The 21,091-nt window shown below is 38.7% G+C and overlaps 4 protein-coding genes across 6 annotated transcripts in view; 3 read left to right on the forward strand and 1 right to left on the reverse strand.

The window, feature by feature from the left end:
• The window catches only part of slc38a7 (solute carrier family 38 member 7), a 10,299-nt gene extending 8,096 nt beyond the window's left edge, over nucleotides 1–2,203 (forward strand). For both annotated transcript variants that reach the window (XM_005741677.2, XM_005741678.2), the window contains exons 10-12: nucleotides 58–257; nucleotides 350–401; nucleotides 1,246–2,203. In XM_005741677.2, coding sequence (XP_005741734.1) covers nucleotides 58–257; nucleotides 350–401; nucleotides 1,246–1,348 — 355 coding nt within the window. In that variant the 3' untranslated portion in view covers nucleotides 1,349–2,203. The remainder of the gene's footprint in view (nucleotides 1–57; nucleotides 258–349; nucleotides 402–1,245) is intronic.
• A 769-nt stretch (nucleotides 2,204–2,972) lies between these two features.
• Nucleotides 2,973–8,103, reverse strand: LOC102212265 (lysosomal protective protein-like). The gene is made up of 11 exons (XM_005741676.1): nucleotides 7,765–8,103; nucleotides 6,510–6,621; nucleotides 6,287–6,424; nucleotides 6,035–6,193; nucleotides 5,829–5,920; nucleotides 5,458–5,542; nucleotides 5,218–5,370; nucleotides 4,990–5,135; nucleotides 4,023–4,185; nucleotides 3,856–3,945; nucleotides 2,973–3,771 (listed from the first exon to the last, which is right to left on the reverse strand). Exons 1-11 carry the CDS (start codon nucleotides 7,932–7,934, stop codon nucleotides 3,688–3,690), a joined length of 1,392 nt encoding a protein of 463 aa, XP_005741733.1. The 5' UTR covers nucleotides 7,935–8,103; the 3' UTR covers nucleotides 2,973–3,687.
• A 2,816-nt stretch (nucleotides 8,104–10,919) lies between these two features.
• LOC102213019 (transcription factor E2F5-like) lies at nucleotides 10,920–17,176 on the forward strand. Of its 2 annotated transcripts, none has more exons than XM_013913008.1 (10): nucleotides 10,920–11,161; nucleotides 11,583–11,749; nucleotides 13,744–13,853; nucleotides 13,965–14,120; nucleotides 15,061–15,104; nucleotides 15,273–15,337; nucleotides 15,439–15,649; nucleotides 16,083–16,130; nucleotides 16,215–16,259; nucleotides 16,393–17,176. In XM_013913008.1, the coding sequence occupies exons 2-10, from the start codon at nucleotides 11,591–11,593 to the stop codon at nucleotides 16,476–16,478; spliced, it is 924 nt and encodes a 307-aa protein (XP_013768462.1). In that variant the 5' UTR covers nucleotides 10,920–11,161; nucleotides 11,583–11,590; the 3' UTR covers nucleotides 16,479–17,176. The 2 variants fall into 2 exon arrangements, with proteins under 2 accessions (XP_013768462.1, XP_005741736.1); XM_005741679.1 differs by having other exon boundaries at nucleotides 11,586–11,749.
• A 2,023-nt stretch (nucleotides 17,177–19,199) lies between these two features.
• The window catches only part of LOC102213305 (growth arrest-specific protein 8-like), a 9,436-nt gene continuing 7,544 nt past the window's right edge, over nucleotides 19,200–21,091 (forward strand). Inside the window, exons 1-3 of the mRNA XM_005741680.1 lie at nucleotides 19,200–19,292; nucleotides 19,592–19,687; nucleotides 20,614–20,811. Of these exons, the coding sequence (XP_005741737.1) occupies nucleotides 19,290–19,292; nucleotides 19,592–19,687; nucleotides 20,614–20,811 (297 nt within the window). The 5' untranslated portion in view covers nucleotides 19,200–19,289. The remainder of the gene's footprint in view (nucleotides 19,293–19,591; nucleotides 19,688–20,613; nucleotides 20,812–21,091) is intronic.

The raw sequence follows: 21,091 nt of genomic DNA on the forward strand, positions 1-21,091 counted from the left end.
TTAGTTTTTATGGATCTTTTCTTCTCAGTACTCTGCTGTGGTCATGTGTTGTTTTAGGGCAGTTATAGAGGGACTTTGGCTGCGTTTCCAAGGTGAACAGGTAGAGGTGTGTGTACGTCGTGAGAGGAGGAGGAGGATCCTGCAGACGCTGGTGTGGTTTATCATCACCCTCGTCCTCGCCCTCTTCATCCCAGACATTGGTCGAGTGATCTCTCTGATCGGAGGACTGGCAGCCTGCTTCATCTTTGTCTTCCCAGGTACACTGCACGCCATCTGCTCTGTTCGGGTTTTCTGTGCAGCTTTTATTGACGCGCTGTAAAGCCAACCCAGTGTTTCTTTAAATTTACAGGTTTGTGTTTGATGCAAGCCAAACTCTCAGAGACTGACGTCCGATCTGCAAGGTGAGGCTCTGCTGTAAACCTGCTGAGTTCTGGTCTTCTTTCTGCTTCTGTATATATTTCTTTTCTTTTTTTTTTCTTCTTCTTTTTTCAATCATGCAGTGGTTATTTTGCATGACACTCTTTTCTTATCAGCTGACTACACATTCAAAACCTCAAAAGGCCCTCTGCATGTGAGGCTGTCATTGAGCTTGTGGGCATATTTGCACACTTTTTAAAACTGCATTAATACTGGATGCTACATTATAGTTACCCTTCACAATTACATGACTACAACAGATTACATACAGCATACCTTGATCTTAAGTAGGCCAGACCAGTGAAGCTCCCGTTTTTGCCGTTGTAAAAAAGTTTAACTACGCGTTTAATCCCAGATGTCAGATGACAGAAAAGCGTCAGCACAACTGTTTGGGTGTAAATGTTTAACATTGCAGAGGATGTTCTGAGAGCTTATTGATCAGACTAAGGTTTTTGTTAATTTATAGAAAATGGGCACTTTTTTATTAATTCGTTTATTAATTACTGTGGAACTGAAATTTATAGAGTAAATATTGAAAAAAAATAACTATTCTATAACTTCTTTGTTTATTAATTTAGTGCGGTATGAATGGCCATGGGGGACGTCTTTATTAGTAGCAAAAGCTGTAAAACTGGATAAGCCCGTCTTTATGCCACTGAGATTCTGCATCTGTTTGATCTGTGACGAATCAAAGTTGAAGAAAAACTTTCCAGTTGAACACTTTTTAAAGTTTCTTTAATCTTTTGACATTGGAGCCACATGATTCACTGTCATTATTGCAAAAAAAGTTATCCATGCTCAGACGGATGCATTTCCTCTCTCTCACAGCTGGCGCGGGCTGGTGATCTTCAGTGTCGCCATGGTTACACTTGGAGCGTTCATATTCGGCCTCACCACGACAAACTCCATCTACCAGGACGTCGTCAACTGAAGGGAATAATTTTCACGAGCCGGTGCTGCTCTCAGGCCTCTGGATGATACAAAGCGTCTCATGACCAAAGAAAAAAAACAACAACAACAACAAAGACAAACATCACCTGCTCCGTACTGACATGAAGGTCTTGAGAGTTTTGTTCAATCGGGGAGTCACCCCGTCATGCCGAGGGAATTCAGACGCTTCTAACAGCATGTTTCATATGTTTTACTGTGTCATTATTTCCAGAGGGGACACGCACTCCTTACGCCCCTCTGTGGATGTAACAATGACACGTTCCTGTTTACAAGAGCCGAAGGACTTAATCAGATTGATTTTAACAGAAGAATTGTACCACTTTGTGTAATTTAATTAGCATGTCATAATGTAATTCATGTTCAGTACTAATTATGTCGCTGCTAATAGTTTGTCTACTCATCAGTGTAAAAAAACAAACTGGATTAAGTGATACGTTACCACAGTAGGACAAAACATATTAAATGTATGTAAAGGCGTAGACTGGCATTAATGCAGAGCCAGGGCAGTTTGATTATGAGGTTTTCAATTATAGGGACAAAACAACCAAACATACTACACTTTAAAACTGATTTAAAAATGAGTTACTTTTTTTTTGTTTATTGGTTTGTGTAATTTATTGTGCTACAGTACAAGGTAGTTTGACAAGTGAATTTTAGATTAGATTGGACTAGATTAGATTATTTGTACAAATGAGCAAAAGCCTACAACGATATGCTCATTGAAGCCAGTGTGTAAAACAGGGTGAAAAGGGCAGCTCGGTATCTGCACAAATGAGCACCACCTCCACAGGTTTGTAAAGAGAGGGAAGGATGTAACCTACAAAGCATTCACTTTGCACTTTATTTACACGAAAGGGTTTTAAGACATGACAGGAAGGAAACTGAGCAAACTGCACATGTGACATTTTAAGTTAATGTGATGAAAGAAATAATTTTAGTTTTTGTTTGCCTCAAACCAAAGTGGGAGCTTTTTTTTTTTTTCTTCAAATATCCCAACACTAAAGATATACAGAGCACAGATCACTGACATGGTTAAACCACTACATCAAATGACTTTACCCCTCATCTTTGTACCAACTGTAACTTTAATAACCATTTTTGCAGTACATGGTTTTTTTTGTGACTCTGGTGATTTCATGTTTATGTAGTTATATTTTTCCTGTTTAATGAAACCCAGCAAGTACTTTTGTGAACACAACAGACAAAACAGAAAAAAGGGACTGTCAGAAACACGGGTATGCTACATGAGACTGCTGGACGGACATTTATCATAGTTGTGAAGAAAAACTACAAAATCAAAATTTCTTAAAATACTAAGTGCTGGGATACTTTTTTTTTTCTAGACAATCATTGTTATGATCATTTTTTTATGGTTTGGTGCTTTAACTTGTGTGTCAAACTTAATTTATCGATGATCAGCTGCATTTACGCCACTGATTAACAAAGCATTTGCTAATCACAATCATGTCCCTGTTGTCTCATAAAAGTGACTTGAAAATATGTTAATGGGAAGATTTGGTAGAAATATTTTAGTGAACATTCAATGCTACTTCAATAAATGAAGTGTAGTTAAAGCATGTGAATAAATGTAGACTGCTCAAATCTCATGAGTTGAACAAAAAATTTAATAAAAGACATTGAATTCACTTCATCGACTTACAGTTTTTGATCGGAGTTAAGACATCATCAGACAACACGTTTAAAAAAAAAATCCTTTTACATTGTTATTTTATTAACACGTCAACCATAAGGACGAAAAAAAACATTTACATAAGTGCCACAGACAGTACTTTATATACTTTTATTAAAGTTCAGCATCAAATATCTGGACTCAGATCTGTCTGAGTCAATGAGAAGAAGCTTTGCAGAAACCACAGGATGCAGATGGTTCTTTTATACACAAGTAGCTCCCGAATTTCCTGACAAAAATGGTAAAAATACACACATACCAGCAGCTTTGGAGAGGGTTTGTGACCAAATCAGTTAATTTCAATCTAAACGAACACAAATTTCACCCATAAAAACTGAGATTGAGGGAAAAACAGTTATAACCATTTAACAACTATGGGTTATTCATTTCTTTGTTAATTTGATTAAACTTTTGGGCACGGCCCCACCCCACAAAAAAAACAAAACAAAAACAAAGAAAGTGTTCTCCATTTGTTCTGTCAAGAGCCAGACACAGCTGACAGCCTTGACCTATTAAAAGTGGAGGTAACTGAAAATGAACAAGTGCAGTATCAAAGAGTCATTTTTACATCCCAAATTTATTTCCCTGAGAACAACAATAACAAATAAAGAAAAAGTACATTATCCGACTCAGTAAGTGGAATTTGTTATGAAAGACTGAAACATGTGGAGAGCTGGACCCGGAGCCCACTGAGGAACCATGTGACCTGCACCCTGAAACAGATCAAAGCAGTATTTTGAGTAACTGCGACATCTTCACATAAAACAAACCGACAATGCAAAAGCATTAATGCCTACCTTAACAGTCAGAAAAGTGATGTTTCCAAACATCTGATAAAAGCCAGCAATTTGGTCCTCATGAATCCAGGTTTGGTATTTAGTGGTTGCCTAAGAACATTTTAGTACAAGTAGTGCCTGTCATTGGTGTGAAAAAGTATAATTTATGAATGTAGAATTAAAGCTACCTTTAAGCCGAGATCCTCCACGAACCACTGGTCGCCCAGAAAGTTGCAGGCCATGTCGGTGTCTCCGTTATAGACGAGCGCACGGAGGCCCAGAGAGAGCAGCTTCAGGTACACGTCCTTCATTGTTGCATACAGCACTTTGTACTGCGCTCCAACTTTATCACTGCAACAAATACATACTTATCACGGAAATCTACCTCCCCTCACCCCCATTGGTAGTGTCAGCTGGCCGCCCCTCCCCGAGCCTTCTTCTGCTGGAGGTTTCTTCCTGTTAAAAGGGAGTTTTTTTCTTCCCACTGTCACCAAGTCCTTGCTAACAGGGGGTTGTCTCATTGTTTGGGTTTTTCTATTATTTTAGGGTCTTTACCTTACAAAAGAAAGTACAACAACAGGAGGCTGTTGCCTGATTTGGTGCTATATAAATATAACTGATCTGAAGTGAACTGAACTAAGATAATGCTTTAAATGCGAGGGCCCTGGAAAGTTATACTGCCTTTGAGAAAGGTGTAGATTTCTTAAAAAGTGAAACTTAATCTTCATTTCGCCTTCCATCAACACCACCGTCCACACCAGGATTTATTTGAACTTGCTGTTATTGGCAGAAATGCTGATATATGTGAGGATGTATACATATAGAAGCCTCAGTGTTTGAGTTTATTATTATTATTATTATGATGAGGAACAGCCCACCATTTGAGAGCCACAGTCACGTGTTTACACACTTTCTGGAAATCCAATAAACTTCACTTCTCAAATATCACTGTGTGTGTCTCCTATATGATATATTTAACTGACATTTTTTATTGTAACAACCAACGATTTATAAAGGAAAATGATGACTATTAACAAGGTTGCACAAACTTTCGCATCCCACTGTATCCAGTAAAACTGCAACAAAGAGGACTTGAGGTGCACACATAACATTATTTATCACCAATTTTGGAATAACCAGAAGATTTTGCCGTACCTGCAGATATCCCAAGGAGGCAGGATAGCTGGAATGTGCAACGCTTTCCTCACGTCACCTCTGTTCAGCCAGTTCATCTGGGCTGTGCTGTTGATGCAGGGTGGGACTTCACCCAGAGTGGTGGAGGAACTTCTCTGTGCTGAAAACTTCAATAAACACTATCATTAAAACCCAGGACAAGTGAAGGACAGACATGGAGTGCACGAAAACTTGTTTTTGGAGGGTTACCTTGTGTGTATGTGGGTGATTCCTGTAGTTCCTAAACAGAAGACTCATGGTCCTCTCATAGACTCTACTGGATCTTCTCTGACCTTCACAATCCAAGTAAAGGGCGTACTCATTAAGTCCACTATTATAGACGAGACCAAAGGCCACGTTTACCTGTAAAGGAGAAAGTAGTATATGTCTGAAAGACTTAAGTCAACATGAGAAATTCTCAGTTGATTAAGGCAACAGTGAACACGTTACCAGTACTGTGCATGTCTCAGAACTGGAGTTGTAGAAATTGCAGGTCCCATCCTTACAGCAATTTATGTTCAGGTCACGCCACAAACTGCACAAGAAACAGCTCTGCATCAGCTCTGTGCAAATGATCTCTTAACTTGAAGGCAGATTACTTCCGTCATATTTTTATATGAAGAATGATATTAAAATGTAAAAATGATATGCTTCCCAGCTCCTGACTTTAATAGGAAAAACAATCTAAGTGATCAGATATTTTTTTATGTAGCAACTCAAGAGAATTCATCTCGTGTGTAATGGAGCATGCAAACAATAAACACCATTTCTTTTTAAAGCCATTCCTTCATAATAAAACAAGAAGCCTTGGCAAAACTTACTCTTCTCCAAAGAGGCCGTGGTAGTAACCAAAGTAGATCAATGACTGGTCATTGAGATTAAAGCTGCTGAGGCCGTTTCCCACTGCAAAGCCCTGGAAACAAGAAAATGCATCATTTTAAACCACATCAGTGGGCACAATATAGAGGAACAACTTCTCCTTCATCATGAAACTACATTAGGACATAAGGCAGATGAAGTGTCTCACTTTAAAGTTTATTTTGGCTTTTCCCGTGGCCACAAGGAGGCTGAGTGTTGGCGCATAAATTCCACCGTAGCTCTCCCCGAAGATGAAGAACTTGTTCTGACTGAAGTTTGGGAACTTGGAGAAGAAATTCTGCAGGGCTTTGTAATTATCTTGGGCAACCTATGATAAACATTTCACATGTTTTTACATTTCACAATCACTTTTTCTTCCTTTGTAAAAATCTGCATTGGTTATTTAACACACTGAACTCACCTGGTCATCATCAGTTGCATATTTCTCATCATCAGAGTAGGAATATCCCACACCTACAGGAGACTCGACATACAGCACATTGGCAATCTTGTTCCAGCTGAATTTGTTCTCGTACAGCGTAGCCCCATCATCATTTACCTGAAAATCAGAGTCAAGACTTTTCTATTGAAATCCACTTTACTCAGTGCACGAGTGTAGTTATGCACACAGTGAGCAAACTCACATGAAATGGTCCATTCTCTGAGAGGAACCCATCCAGCGAGCTGCAGCCAGGGCCTCCGTTCAACCAGAGCACCAGAGGGTCTTTGACTGGGTCCCTCTGAGAAGTTACAAACCTACAGGAAATCAGGACACAAGCTATCACAAACTCAAAGTTACTCTTTCCAACTAACTAGATAATCTCTTGTGAATAGTGAAAGCAGATCTGCAGGCAAGAACGAGTGTAATAAGGACCAATTGCTCCAATGCACTGTAACCTCAGAGCCAATACAATAATTGAGCTCAGAAAACCTTTGACACCACGCACACACCAGATAAGACCCAAGCTAGAACCACAAGGACAGTTTTGTTTGTCTGCATCAAAACCCGTGATCTAAAGCTTTCCTTGAAGTTCCTCAGTGATTTGGTGTTTAAGTTCAAGAAACCTGCTCAACTGGTTTGTCTTTCTGATTCAGGATAACACAGGGTGCTGCTGCAAACATGAAGTCATGTTTACCAGGCTTACATGAACTACGCAAGGAAACGCATCATGTGGACAAAAGCAATAGAAGCATTTAGGTGTACCGCTTAGTTATTGAATCCAATAATGTAATGGGATTGTTTTATGGATTGTTGCGGGGCTCTTTAGTTCCAGTGAAGGAAAATTGTAATGCTTCAGCATTCCAAGACATTTTAGACAACTTTGTAGGCACAGTTTGGTGAAGGCCCTTTTCTGTTCCGGGATGGACCAAAGTCCATAAAGGTAAGGCCTGCACAGAGCCCCGACCTCAACCCCACAGAGCACCTTAGGGATGAACTAGAACTGAGACAGTGAGCCAGGTCATCTCCTCCGACAACAGTGTCTGACCTTACAAAAGCTCTTCTAGATGAATGGGCAAAAATTCCCCACAGACACACTCCAAAATCCTGCAGGAAGACTGAAAGCTGTAACATACCTGGGAAAATATATATATAGGTTTATTATGTAGGTGGCCCAGTACTTTTGTCCATATACACTCAGGGGTAATTAATAGACTCTGTGTTAGTGGGAAGAACGTGAAGGATGTACTTAGTTGTAATTAATATTATTATAAAAGCTGATGAGGAGCCGATTCTTTTCCTTTTTTTTTTTTAAACATTCGGGCTCTAAACTGAAAATTTAATCCGGCTCCCGTTGCAGATAATTAGTATAAGAGGTAAAAGCTCACAGAAACCACCGCGGTGTGGGCAACCTGTCATGCTCTGACGACGTTTCTGGCGCATTTACCACCGGTTCTTACCAGTAATGGAGAAACTTTCCAGGCCGTGCCTGCAGGTATCCTGACCACTGTCGGTAGTTCGGTTTGAACGTCATTCCGGGCAAGTGCGTCACTTCGTCCGGATTGTACTCAGCCCGCGAGCCGAGCGGAAACACGGCCAGCAAACACAGCAGCAGACCTCCACCGAGCATGGCTGAAGCCCGGGTCACGTCTCAAACACAAAACGAACCCCGAAAATAAATCCCTGCGCTCGGCGAGGAAAGAGGAAGAAGAAGCGTTCACTTCAACTTCCTCGATTACAGCTCCGCGTGAAACTGAACGTCATATGACCGGCGGGGTGGGTCACATGACTCACATGGCGCCGTCGAACACAAATATTGAAGTTTAGAAACAGGTGTGAAGAATTTAAATGTCAGTTGTTGGTTGTTGGGGTTTTTTTTACGTTTTTAGTTTCGTTTTCAGTTTTACTCTTTATAGTTGAAAAACTAAACTAACTTTTAGTTTTTAGTACTTTTACTGCTAGCTTTTTCTTTGTTATTTTTTTGTAAAAAAAAAAGGACATTCTTTATTTTTCAGAGTAGTTATAATAATAAAAATGTAGCTTTTTGAATGCAGTAGACATCCCAAATACGCCTAAGTATGACAAATCTGACAAGGGCTGAAACGATTCCTTGTTACCTTAATTTTGTTATATTTACTTTTAGTAGCATTGTTATAAAATATAATCCAAGTGCCTATTTGCTAAGTACATATTAAAGTGTAATATTAAAGGCCAGCTTTGAGGGTTTATACACTGTGTTTTAGGTCATTAGACTGCTTGGCGACATGAAATTGTGATAAACAGGATCTTTAGTGCAGACTTTCCAGAGAGTCTCGCTCATGTTTGTGCTGATAGATGATAACAACAGGAGACGACCTTCGGGCCGTGAGTGCCCGACGTGGGGAGCGGGGGTGTAGAGTATATTACACTCATCCTGTTGGTAATGCATTAGATTTTGCAGGAGGCTTCGCGCTGTGCACATCTCCCTCCCGGAAGGTTTTGTTGAATAAAGTATATATTATGAATACACTGACTTTGTGTCTTCTCTATCAAGCCCGAGGACAAAAGAATCGAGTCGATAGTACTCAATATCCAAAGCAACAACGGTGACAACAAAAGACAGTGGAGGAGCTGGTAAAGACGAGTGTCAGGGGTGCTTTGTGAGGACAGAAGAGTGAGAGGGGAGGTTTATGGGATATTAGTGAGGTCTGCAGTGATGTATGGTGTGGTTTTGTACTGCCATAAAGACAGGAGGCTGAACTGGAGGTGGCAGTGTTGATGATGCTTAGATGTTCATTGGGAGTGGCCAAGATGAACAAAATTAGAAAAAAATGAGTACATCAGAGGGATGTTGAATATAGAGGTGCCAGGCAGGAGGAAAACAGGAACACCTCAGAGAAGATTTGTGGATATCGTAAAGGAGGACATGCAGAGGGTTGGTGTGACAGAAGAGGATGGCAGAGGAGGCAGATGATCATCTGTGGTGACCCCAAAAGGAAGCAGCTGAAAGAAGAAGAGGAAAGATGCTGGTAAAAGTGGAAGTTCAATTAAGTTAAAGCTTTTAAACCCAGAGTATGGGACACAGTGTGACCAGTTTAGAGTGGTGACTTTTGCACATGCAGTTTTTATTTTTGTTGTATCAAATAAATGCTTCAAAAATAACTACTCAGATAAGTGCCTGGGGCCATTTTAGGATGGTACAAATAGAGTAGATGAGTTAAATGACAACTCTCTGCCAAAGGATTCCCAGCAGAGACATTTTGGGTGACCAAATTGAAATTTACTCCCAAGGCTTAAAAGCTGCTGTGCGGGGTTCTGCAAATTAGAGCTGATCAAAATGTAGAACATGGCTGTAGTACTAAAGGGGTACAAGGGAATTCAGTGCAGTTCCTGATAACAGTCCCTAATCCGAAAACAGTCCTAGTGGGACATCTGATCCCTCTAATGACAAGGAGCATGACCAGGTTTCTGGATTTTAGCACTACTATATCTTCCATGACTCTGTTCAAAACGTTTTTATCATTCTCAAATTGCAAATCTGGGTTTATCTATGTAACACAATATTATTATTATCCAGTAAATAATTGTAAATAATTATTTCCTGGATATAATGACTTATTTACTCATAAAAATGTAAATAATATACATTTATATACATTTATATGGACGGGTGTTGATGACATGAAGCTGGCTGTAGTTACAAAGTCAAGGTCAGGTTCCAATCACTGAATATAAATTGCTGTTTTTAACATAAAAATGCAAATACATACAACACATTTGCATTTCCACTAATACCAATTTTAAATACCAGATGTTTTTTCAGGTTTTATTAAAAAAATAAATATTAAAAATGTTAATACAAATTTTTTTTTCTTTTTATCAGACTGGAGTGTGACAACGATTGGGTTTGCACCCGTCTGCAGCCACTTTAAACAATCACTTCAGAATCTTTGTCACAGGTTTTTTTTAAATAAGTCTTTAAATTACTGAGAATATCTTTTTATCAAATGATCATATTACTTACAGCACATATGTATAAAGATCGCTTGACTACAATAATCTTTCTTCTTGTCAACATACCTTTAATAAAGCAACAGCAACATTTCTTTACAGTACTTAATAGTTATCTATAACCTCTATATATGATTTTGCTGCAGATTTAAAGATAAATCATTTACAGGCTTGTGATGAATTGTGTGCAGCATGTCGCGCATATATAGCACATTAATATGCATAGATGATAAGTTTTCATATGCTTTACTCAATATAAAATAAAATTTTAAAGATTTAAATAAATTGATATTCAGCAAACGTTCACTTATTGTTGCTTATTATGTGCTTATTTTCCATGAAATGTTACAGACATCTTTTCCATTATGCTAGCGCAATGTCCACATTGTTGCTGTGTTGCTTGTAAATTTTATCTTTAAATGAAAATAAAGAAATTTGCTAAATGAAAACACGTTTTTGAAAACAAAAACAAAAACAATCTAATTTTTACACTCTTTTTCACACGAGGATAAAGTCGCAGAAAACCTATTTTTGTCAGTGATTCACAGGTTTTGGATGTCCGACCAGACTGATATTTTAATGTGAGTTGATTTTATTTTGGTTGGTCGAATGGTTAGGTTTTATTGTGAAGGCAGGTAAATGCAGCTACCGGAAAGCTCCGCGCCTAAACAGTTGGGAGTGGACTGTTAGTAGACTTAGCGCGGTGCTGTTTACCATGTAAATACTGTGTTTACATTAGAGGTTAAGAACGGATATATTTACTTATCCGCCAAAACCTTTGTCTCAGTTTAAACACTGAAATCGGCTGTCGTTGTTGGGCTTGCTAACGTTAGCGACTCTACGCTGCTACTTCCTCCAGCCATCAAGGTAAACACAATTGTTTTGTCTTACGCTCGTCGCTTTTTGTGTTCGTGTGGAAGTGATCTTTAGAAAACCTAAAGGGTTTTACCAGTTTGCAGGATAAACTAAACCTCCTAAACAGCTACTTTCGAGTGAAAAGCTAAACATCTTTTTGCATTTCCGATACAGTGTTTTCATAATAAATCAGCCCCAGGTAGCACTTATGGTGAAGGTGAATGTAAATCTAAAGAGCTCGACATTATTGATTAGCCAAAGCGCTTATTAGACAGATATACCTGAAAACCCGACAAAGCAACGGCAGAGAGCATACACAGAAAACACTGAGAATATTTTATTTCGAAGGGAACTCTGCAGCTGTGTGAGGCGGGCTCATTCAAAGATCGGAGAGGCCCCATCTCGGGTTCATTTGTTTTGTGTTCCTGCCCAGCAGCAGCTATGGATCCTGAAGATAGCCCACACAGCCCGGACGAAGACACCAGCATGCCAGAACAACACCCCAAATACAAGAGGAGTCAGAGGAGTCTTCATGTGCTCACCACGAAGTTTGTCCAGTTACTGCAAGAGTCTAAAAGCGGCGAGCTGGACCTGAGAGACGTAAGTGAGCACACACAGTACAGTAAACACCTAGGCCAGCATGTTGCATCAAATTATACGTGTGTGTTGTACAGTATTTTATAGCTTTGAAACTTTAGATTTGTGCTACTTTATACTGTATGCCTGCCATTTTAAAACTTCAGGCCTCCGTGGCCTAGTTTTCCTTTGTGTTTTCATTACTTCATTTTGGTCCTCAGAGGATTTACTGGTTGACCTGATCCTTCATCAAGAGGTTTAGGAACACAGAGTACATAAATGAAGGGAGCACAGTAAATACTTCAGTTTACTTTTTAAATGTAAACACAGTGGGTCTCAAAATCGAAAAATGTGCATATTTAATAAAATTATTCTCTAAGTCATCTGGATACTTTTGATTTTGTTTTATTCCGATTATGCTATTTCTTTGCAACTTGATATTTTTTCAATCCAGGATGAATTTAGCATGAAAACAGCATTTTCTCAATTTTTGTGACGAAAAATTTAAAGTTAAAGATGTTCTGCATGTTTTACTTTACATGTGATGATTTGGGATAGAATGACTCTTGTCCTGTAGGTTATAGACTTTTAAAATTTTAGATTAATATATCATTATATTTTTAAAATCTTATAAGAATAATTTCAGTTAACTGATTAAAAAAAAGAAGAAAGTATTTATTATAAATAAATACTTGATGCCCACTGTGAGCGACTATCTTTGAACAGAGGCGGTGGCTTACAATACCAACTGTCTGCCATCTATAATCCAGTTTTGAGATCCCGTCCCAGATGCCTTAACGGCCACTCACATCCTGGGCCATCTGACCTCAGGAAATCACATGATGGGGTGGGGCCAGGTTTCACAATGAGCCCACCCGAAACCGTGGCTGATTGTCACCCACACCCACTTTCACACCTTGGCTCATGTGATTAGGTAGAGGATCATCAGGGGGTCCTTTTGTCCCTCCTTGGGGGGGATACACCCACAGGGTTTAAATCTGGGACTCTCCACCATTTTACCCTAGAACTGAAGAAACTTCTCGGATGAGAGGTGAAACATCTTCAAGCAACCTAAAGAAGAAGATGACTGAGAACCTTCACAGACATATTGTAAATAAATTGCAGTACCTTCAAGGCTCACAAGGGGGCGACCGGTCACACTTTACTACATACTATCATCATCTGGTTACTGTACATGCAGATCTTCTGCTTCGTATATATTAAATTAAGAGAGCCATACTAGCTTTGCTAAAGTAAGTGAAGGACCACACACTGCATAACTGAATTGACACATTGTTACAGGTTAGAATGCAAACATTACATCATTCATCTAACATGCTAAATAAACATTTAAATTAGTCTGTTTGTTGCCATTTTTTTTGATATACACCACTAGATCTGTCACTAATGAAGCAAACTGGATTGAAGCCAAGTTAAATAGCAATAAAAACACACTGCATCTTGAGATTCCTATTTATTTATTTATTTATTTAAATTTTTGGGCTTTGTTTTGTTTGTGTTTTAGCATGCGGCAGCCCTTATTTGGCATGATCTGTGGGGCCTCGGGCTGTCCTTTCCCCATGTGTGGGTTTAGGGTTCGATTTCTTTAAAGTTCTTTAAGATGTTTTCTCTGATTTAAAGTCCATGGATTGTTCTGGCTACATTTTGGCATACATTTAAAAATTACACTTCATTTGTTAAGCAAAAGCTTTTGCTTCAGGAAATAAATAAGTGCATTAAACCCCACAAGAACAGCAGCTCGATTTTGTTAACATTGTGAGTGTAAAAACTAAGAAGGAGTACATGCAGACTAGTGTGAAGAGAAAGAGTGAGACGGAGGCAGATGATCAACTTTAGTTGACCCCTAAGGAGACCAGCTGACAGTACAGAACTGGAGCACATCTGGGGTGTTAGTGTAGGCCTGATGCATTGTCTTTGAATAACTGCTGTGTGTGTGTGTGTGTGTCAGACACGGAGGCTGGGGTAGAAAAAGCATCTTTTTTTCCCTGTTGTTTCAGGCTGTCAGGGCTCTGGCTGTTGGACAGAAGAGGCGAATCTACGACATCACAAATGTACTGGAGGGCATCGGCCTGATTATGAAAATATCCAAGAGCAACGTAAAGTGGATGTGAGTTTTTAACTCTTCTCTTGTGTGCATGCACATATGTCAAGAATATGAAGCAAAACATAAATAATAGTAAAAGTTAACATGTTCTCTTTTATTTTCCCCACGAATAAGAGGCCACACATTGGGAGAGAATACACAGCTATTAGCCAACAGGCTGGTGGAGTTAAAGTCTGAGGTGAAGGGCTTGGAGCTAATGGAATGTATTTTGGACCAGCAGAAACTCTGGGTCGAACAGAGCATCAAGAATATAACAGAAGACTGCAGAAAATATCCTTTTCTCTAATAACTGTTGAATTCATTGCTCAGTCATAATTTTCCCCCTAGAAGGTAGGGAGTATGTAATTGCTTCTGTTTGTTTGTTTACAGCCTAGCCTTTAGTTTTCAAGGTATCTTTTTTTAAATGCTGATTTCATTTAGGTAAAAACAGGGTTGAGGTGAAGGACACACCAAATGTGAAAATGAGTTAAAACTTTTTGTGAAACCATATCAAGTAATAGATCGTGGAAGGATGGAAGTTCTCACAGCTCACAGAAGCCAAAGATTTCAGCCAATTCTGCTCCAATCATTTGGGTAAAGACAATAAAATACATCACTTAAGCATTGAATGCTTCAAGGTCAAAGGTCAGGGTCACCCGATTTAGGAAAAAGTTTTAGGTTCCATCGAATCATCTCCAAACTTAAGGGGCAATATATTAGTCATTGAGGTGCGTAAGCACTTTGTTTTTTGAGCTCTTTAAAACATAATTTTTTCAGTAAACCATTATATGACTTCACAATCACACAAATATGATTAATATACTACATTAGATTTCCATATTAACAATCCTGACAGCAGTGCAAATGATCTATGAAAACAATACCCATGTCATTACTGAGGATTTCCAAAAGACAAGCTGATGTCAGCATGTTGTAATAAAAACATCAAAGTTGTAGTATAGTCCGTGGGCGTGTATGTGTTTACTTCTGTTTACCACAACGTAGGAACAGAATTATGTGTATTTGTACTAAATGTTTTATGCTTCCAGCTTAAACTGAAAATGAGATATTGGATATCATTTTTTAGCAGATTTGATGAGATTTAATGTGTTTCTGTGACAGATACGCTGCATTTGCATTTGTTCCGTTACAGAAAATGCTGTGCAACAATCCATCACATCTCTTTTCTGAATAGCAAAATATTTTAAGTTGAACCTTAACTCAGATCAACTCTGACATATGTGAATCATGAAGATATCTGCAACTGCTTTTGTGGTGATGTATAATCCCTCTTTTCCAGCAATTACTCTTTTTTCAGCATATTTTTATATAGTTAAAAAAAATAAAGTAGAGAGTCAGTAAGCCTGAGATGGTGCTTTCTGCTCTTTGGAATAAATACATATAAATCGTGTTTTGACTTGTCTGCATCTTGTTTCTTCTCAGGCCACACACTTTTAGCAGTGCAAGCACCACCTGGCACACAGCTAGATGTCCCCATTCCCAAAGCTGTAAGTTCTGCATCACTGAAAGCGACTGTAGTTTATACTCCCGCTGCTGCCCTTAATTCAGGCGGGGGTGATTTATGTGTGCTTGCGTCTCCTTTGTACAGGTCCAGAACTGCCCGGCAAGGTACCAGATCCATCTGAAAAGCGCCAGAGGTCCCATAGATGTCGTCCTCCTAAACAAATGCTCCGTCAGCTCTGCTCCTGTTGTACTTCCAGTCCCACCAGCAGAAGAAATTTTACACAGCGCCAGCTTAGCTCTGTCTGCCTGGCGAGAAGAAAACAGTAAAGTCAGTAACAAAACTGATGAATCCAAAAGTGAGTCGTTATCTTTCCTGGATACACCACTGAAAGAGAAATGAAAACTAATAAACCCTTCATTTTATAAGTTCCACGCCTTTTAATATTCATCCAACAGTTTTTTAACTTTTAAACTTTTAAAAGGCAACAAACTGCTGTGGATGATGTTGATGATGATAGCTGACCCTGCGTGGTGGCAGACTTGGTGTTTGAAGCAACCACTTTCGATCGTGCCACAGTCTTCACTCTTTTCCCCCATGTGACTGGAATCAGTTAATTTAAAAAAAGCACATAATATTCAAACATGAAAAAGTGGATGTAATGCTTAGTTAAATAAACTGTGTGACTAATGTTTGACAGGCTGTTCCTTCTTTCATGCTTATGCAGGCTTTACATTTAACGTATCTACATTGTCATGCTCACAGTTTGTTCAAAAAAATATTTTTTCCAGCGCCGGATCCATCGAACCAACGCCAGGACCAAACGGAGCCGCCCAGAGGTAGTGCCGGTCTTCGCTCTTAAAAACACTAAAGTCAGCTAATTTTACTGTAAATTGATGTCTGGTTTGTTTTTCTTTTTGTAGGAATATTAAATACAAATCTAATCACAAAGCTCTTGTCCTCTGAAGGTAAGTACACTTTATTCATCTTTATAAAGTTATTAACGATTATTGCATATTGAATGTGGTAATTACACGTTTACATCTGCCTAACAGTTTTTTCTCCTCTGCTCCTTTTGTCTCCATCCCTCATCTAAACAAGATTACACCTGTGATCTGGACGAGAGAGAAGGCATCTGCGACCTCTTTGACATCCCCATGCTCAAAGCCTGTGGTTACATGAGCTAATGTTTTTAATTGGGTGGGATTTTAAACACTGGTTTGTGATGAAATGCATTTAATCAGAACCGTGGGACCTTGGCGAACGTGCAGCATTCTTCTTGAGCTTCCTGAAGATCCATATTTATGGTGTTTTCAGTGCTGTTGCTGTAAAGTGTCCAAGAGTTTGAATTTGGAAGCAAACACCAAGGGCGTGGACAGAAAGAGCACACTCAGAGTTAAAGTATTTGTATTCTGATTGAACTGTCAAGCATTTCAGCTTTTAAATCAGTTACTACCAGAATTTTAGGCTCCATGTAAAAGCACAACAGGTGGCCTAGAGTCACAGCAGTTAGCCCTGTTGACTCACAACAGGAAGGTCCTGGGTTTGAATTTAATTCCAGCCTTTTGTGTGGGGCGTGGGTTTTTTCTGGGTATGCTGATGTCTCCCACAGTCCAAAGATATGCTAGGTTAACTGGTGACTGGTGCCTAGATTAACTGGCTAAATTAGCCACTATTATAAGTGTGAGTGTTAAACCTGTCTCTGTGTTGGCCTGATGATTGACTACCTCTCGCCTTGCTGGGACCTGTGACCATGATTTGGATAAGCTTTTTAGATGGGTGTAAGTGTACCCAGTGTTTTATCTGGAACTCAGCCCTATGTTCAAAAGTGAATATTCTCTTTTTAAATAATGATTTGTATTTAACTTTTAAGACATAACAACAATAAAATTATGCAAAAAGTTTCTTTGTATTTTCTGAAATGTGGTCCCAAACCATGACGGAGCCTCCACCGTTTTCGATGACTGAAAACTTTCACTATTGTATTTCTTTTCTAATCGCCATACATATTGATTTGAACCACAAATGTCAACTTTGGATGCATCACTCCTTACATCCTTTTGCTAATTGATTGACTGATTTCTGGTCTAGTTCTTGGACAGTTTGACGTCCCTCAGCCTTTTCTTCCCGTTTCCCTTCCTTAATATGTCATTAAAACTATTCCCGATTAGTAGATCAGTAGGTCAATCAACTGAAGCTCTAGATGCATCTGTCAGGTCTGTCCTGAATTTTTTTCCTTTTTCTTAATGACAGGGCTTTCAGATGCTGTAGATAGTGTTTGTTTGTTTTTAAATATTATTAATGCCTCTTATTTATTTTCACCTCCACTTGTCCACTTTTTACTCATTTTTTAAGAACATACTGCAAAGATATGAGTCTTCAGCTAATAGTTCTTTGAGAATCACCTCTGTGCAAAACTACAATTTTTTTTTATGTCTGTGAAATTGTTATCTTTAAAAAAAAAAAAAAATTGTAGCGCCAACTAAAGAAAAGCCCCCAAAAGCATCTAACACAGGGTGCCTTTATTGTCTTTCATAGGCTGGTGTGATTTAACAAATAAGCAAAAGCAAATATTCTGAAAATGAGTGGAATAGCAGCCAAAGGAACATTTTGAAACAACTTCAGAAAGTCTGGAGAACTGCTCCAGACAACCATGAACTATAGCCTCAGATTACAATATGTGTGAAATGTCACTCAGATGAAATTTTACTCAGGTCTAAAGTATTAGTTTACGATATCGCTTGATTTTAAAATACCTGCATCATACTAAACGTGTGAATAACAGGCCTAAAGCTGTACAACTACACTCACATCTCTGATACTGTACTTTCTCTAAATACATCCATGACATGGCAGTGCTTTGAGCTAAATGTTGGTGTCCTAATATTTTGAAGTTAAACAGGTATATGTTTATTAAATACTGGTATGCCAACATTTGCCTATTAGCCTAGAAGAACAACTGAAACTGATGGGAATGCTGTTCCTCTTGTATGTGTTTAGTGATAAAGCTTTATGAATCTTGGTGGGAGCAGCTGGGATAACCTGCACTGAGACATCTAATCTACTGGGGACAATGAAAGATCTGCATACTCTCATCACAATCTAAGCAGAGTTTAATATTTTAGTCTGGACCAAAGTGGCCTCAGTAGAGCCATGCTATTAGCAAAACACTGTTGATTTAGCACTTAACCTTTGCTTACTATTTCTTGTCAATACTGTTTCACTTTCTAAACAAATTGTGTGGTATACAGTTAAATTTCTAAATATTCTATTTTCAAAGGCCAGCTCAACTATCAGTTGGCAGCACTTATGCCCATCAGATCAATTTGCTTTTAAGGAAATTATCTGGCAGGGTAAAAGGATAAATCTTTCCCCCAAAATAAGCAGGAGCAGAATATAAACTTATCTTTAATACTTGGTTCATATATGGCATATTTTTAAAGGACTTTTGGAGTTTTTAAAAAAAAAAAAAAAGTATTATCGGCTCTATTCCCATAGGTGACTGGATCAGGAGTGATAATAGTCTCTTCCTTTCTGCTGAAAAGCATGCTAAAACCTTTCTAGTAGGACACTCCGCAGCAGTTGTGAATCCCCTCCAGTTACCCACCTTAACTTCTAATAAGTTGATTTCACTGGTTACATGAAAAGAACTGCATTAAAACCTGAAGCTCTATCACCGGCTTTAAAAGCACTGAAATATTTAATGAAAGATACGCACACTCGTAAACGCTGATGTTCATTTTTTCCCTTGTTTAGTGCTTATGAGTATGTGCCTGTTTTGTGTGCAACAGACTCAGTAGAATTTCCTGATAATTGTTAACCAATCATCCTGCTTGAAGGACCCTTCCTGTCCCATTTGATTGGTTTTCCGTCTGTAGATTCCGCCTCCTCAGCAGGTTTGTGTTTATGTTGCTATAACAACACTAGTACTTACTGAGTGTGCTGCTCTTTTCGCAACAAACCGAACACTTCTTCGCGTAATTTGAGCAGCATACAAGATGGTGAGCATTAAATAATTAAGAAACAAGTGCTTTATCTGTAGTAAATAACCAGCTTTATCTTTTATGCCGCTAGCAGCTGGGCGTGTGTATAAATGTAGCTTACTTTTGTATACTTCTCATTGCTAATTAAAAAACACACTCAAGGTTACCACCAATGACTATAGAAAACTTTTTCTTTTATAAATATAAAAGGATACATGGATCGATACATATATGCTTTTATCTTTTATGCAGTCATTGGTTGCTAACCAGAAAGCAGTTTTAACTTTGAACAGCTGTGCTGACTCTTTCCCCCCCAGCCACCCAAAAAGAAAAGTGCAGATAAAAAACCAGCAAATCCAAGGACCCCCACGCTGATAAATGGCCTCACCAAGGATGAGATGTCCAAGGAGCAGGTCAGAGCTGAAGAGTGATAGAATGTGTCTGAATGTGTATGAATGTGTATTTTAAGTCAGGAGGAAGCAAATAGAAACCTGTTCAAAGTGATCTGTGCATTGAGAGGGGTAGCACATAAAGCTGAGGCACAACATTTAAATAACACTCAATGCAAGTGAGATTGACATATCTTGGCTCCTAACACGGATCAAGCTCTGTAAACACTCCGTTGGAATATTTTAATTAGAGCCTCCCTGCCTGCAAAAAGGCGTCATGATGCAGATAATGCAATTCAGATTTTTTTCTAACTTTGTAATGTGCCAAGCTTTCCCTGAAGACTTTTAAGATGCATAAATCCATGGAAGTACCAAAAAAAAAAAAAAGCAAAAACAACAAAAACAAAACATGGATATGGTAAAAGTTTACATGTACTCGTCATGGACATGGATGTTATAGCATTTTGGGGCTTTTGAAGATTTCTTTGAACTGCTGTTTCTCCAGGGTGGAATGATTGTACACGCTATATCTTTAATGAATTAGAAAAACAAAAAAACAAAACAAAACCAAGATTGTGTGTGTGTGTGTGTGTGTGTGCAAGTTTGAATTAATTTGGAATTTTTTCTAATCCACACTCCTCCAAGTTAATGGGCCTTGGCCTTATCAAGTTAAGATACATTGTAGAACATGTAGGATCACTTATAAGACTTATGTGACTGTATGTGTATATATTTGAGCTGGTATGTAAACTTTTGATCCTTTGTAGGTTAGAGAAAAGCAAGAAAGAAATCACCAAATTACCATGATATTGATGCCCATGATGAGTGTATGGAAATTGGAGAGTGATTTTCTCAGACTCTCCTAAAGCGTGAAAAAAAGTGACAATATGTTGCAGTCATTTGGTTTGTCGAGCACATACAAACTACAGTCACATCTTTCTGTGTTTAAGCTGGAGGAGCACATTATGCGTCTTCGAGAGGAACTGGATAGAGAGCGGGAAGAGAGAAACTACTTTCAGTTGGAGAGGGACAAGATCCACAGCTTTTGGGAAATCACAGTTAGAAAACAGAAGGAGGTTGACTCTGAGCTGCAAAAGGTAGAAAAGGATGTAGAAGAAAATGAGGCCCGTCACCAATTAGACGTTAAGGTAAGATTTTACTGATTTTAGAATATTAAAAAATAGATAGCTCTTCCATTTTGAAGGCTGGTCAGATGGAGTCAGGTGATGCTGAAGTCCCAAATCGTGTTCTTAAATTTACTGTAGTAAAACATTTCAAGAAACCTAAATCAGGACAAGTTTCTTATGCTAATATTTTAAGGTTTTTAGTAAAACCAGGATATGTGGTTCAGTGTTTACAGGTTATTCTAGGATATACAGTGGGGCAAAAAAGTATTTAGTCAGCCACCGATTGTGCAAGTTCCCCCAC

The sequence above is a fragment of the Pundamilia nyererei genome, unplaced genomic scaffold (assembly GCF_000239375.1).
Source record: "Pundamilia nyererei isolate P.nyererei 1_Seehausen unplaced genomic scaffold, PunNye1.0 scaffold00112, whole genome shotgun sequence".
Lineage (NCBI taxonomy): Eukaryota > Metazoa > Chordata > Actinopteri > Cichliformes > Cichlidae > Pundamilia > Pundamilia nyererei.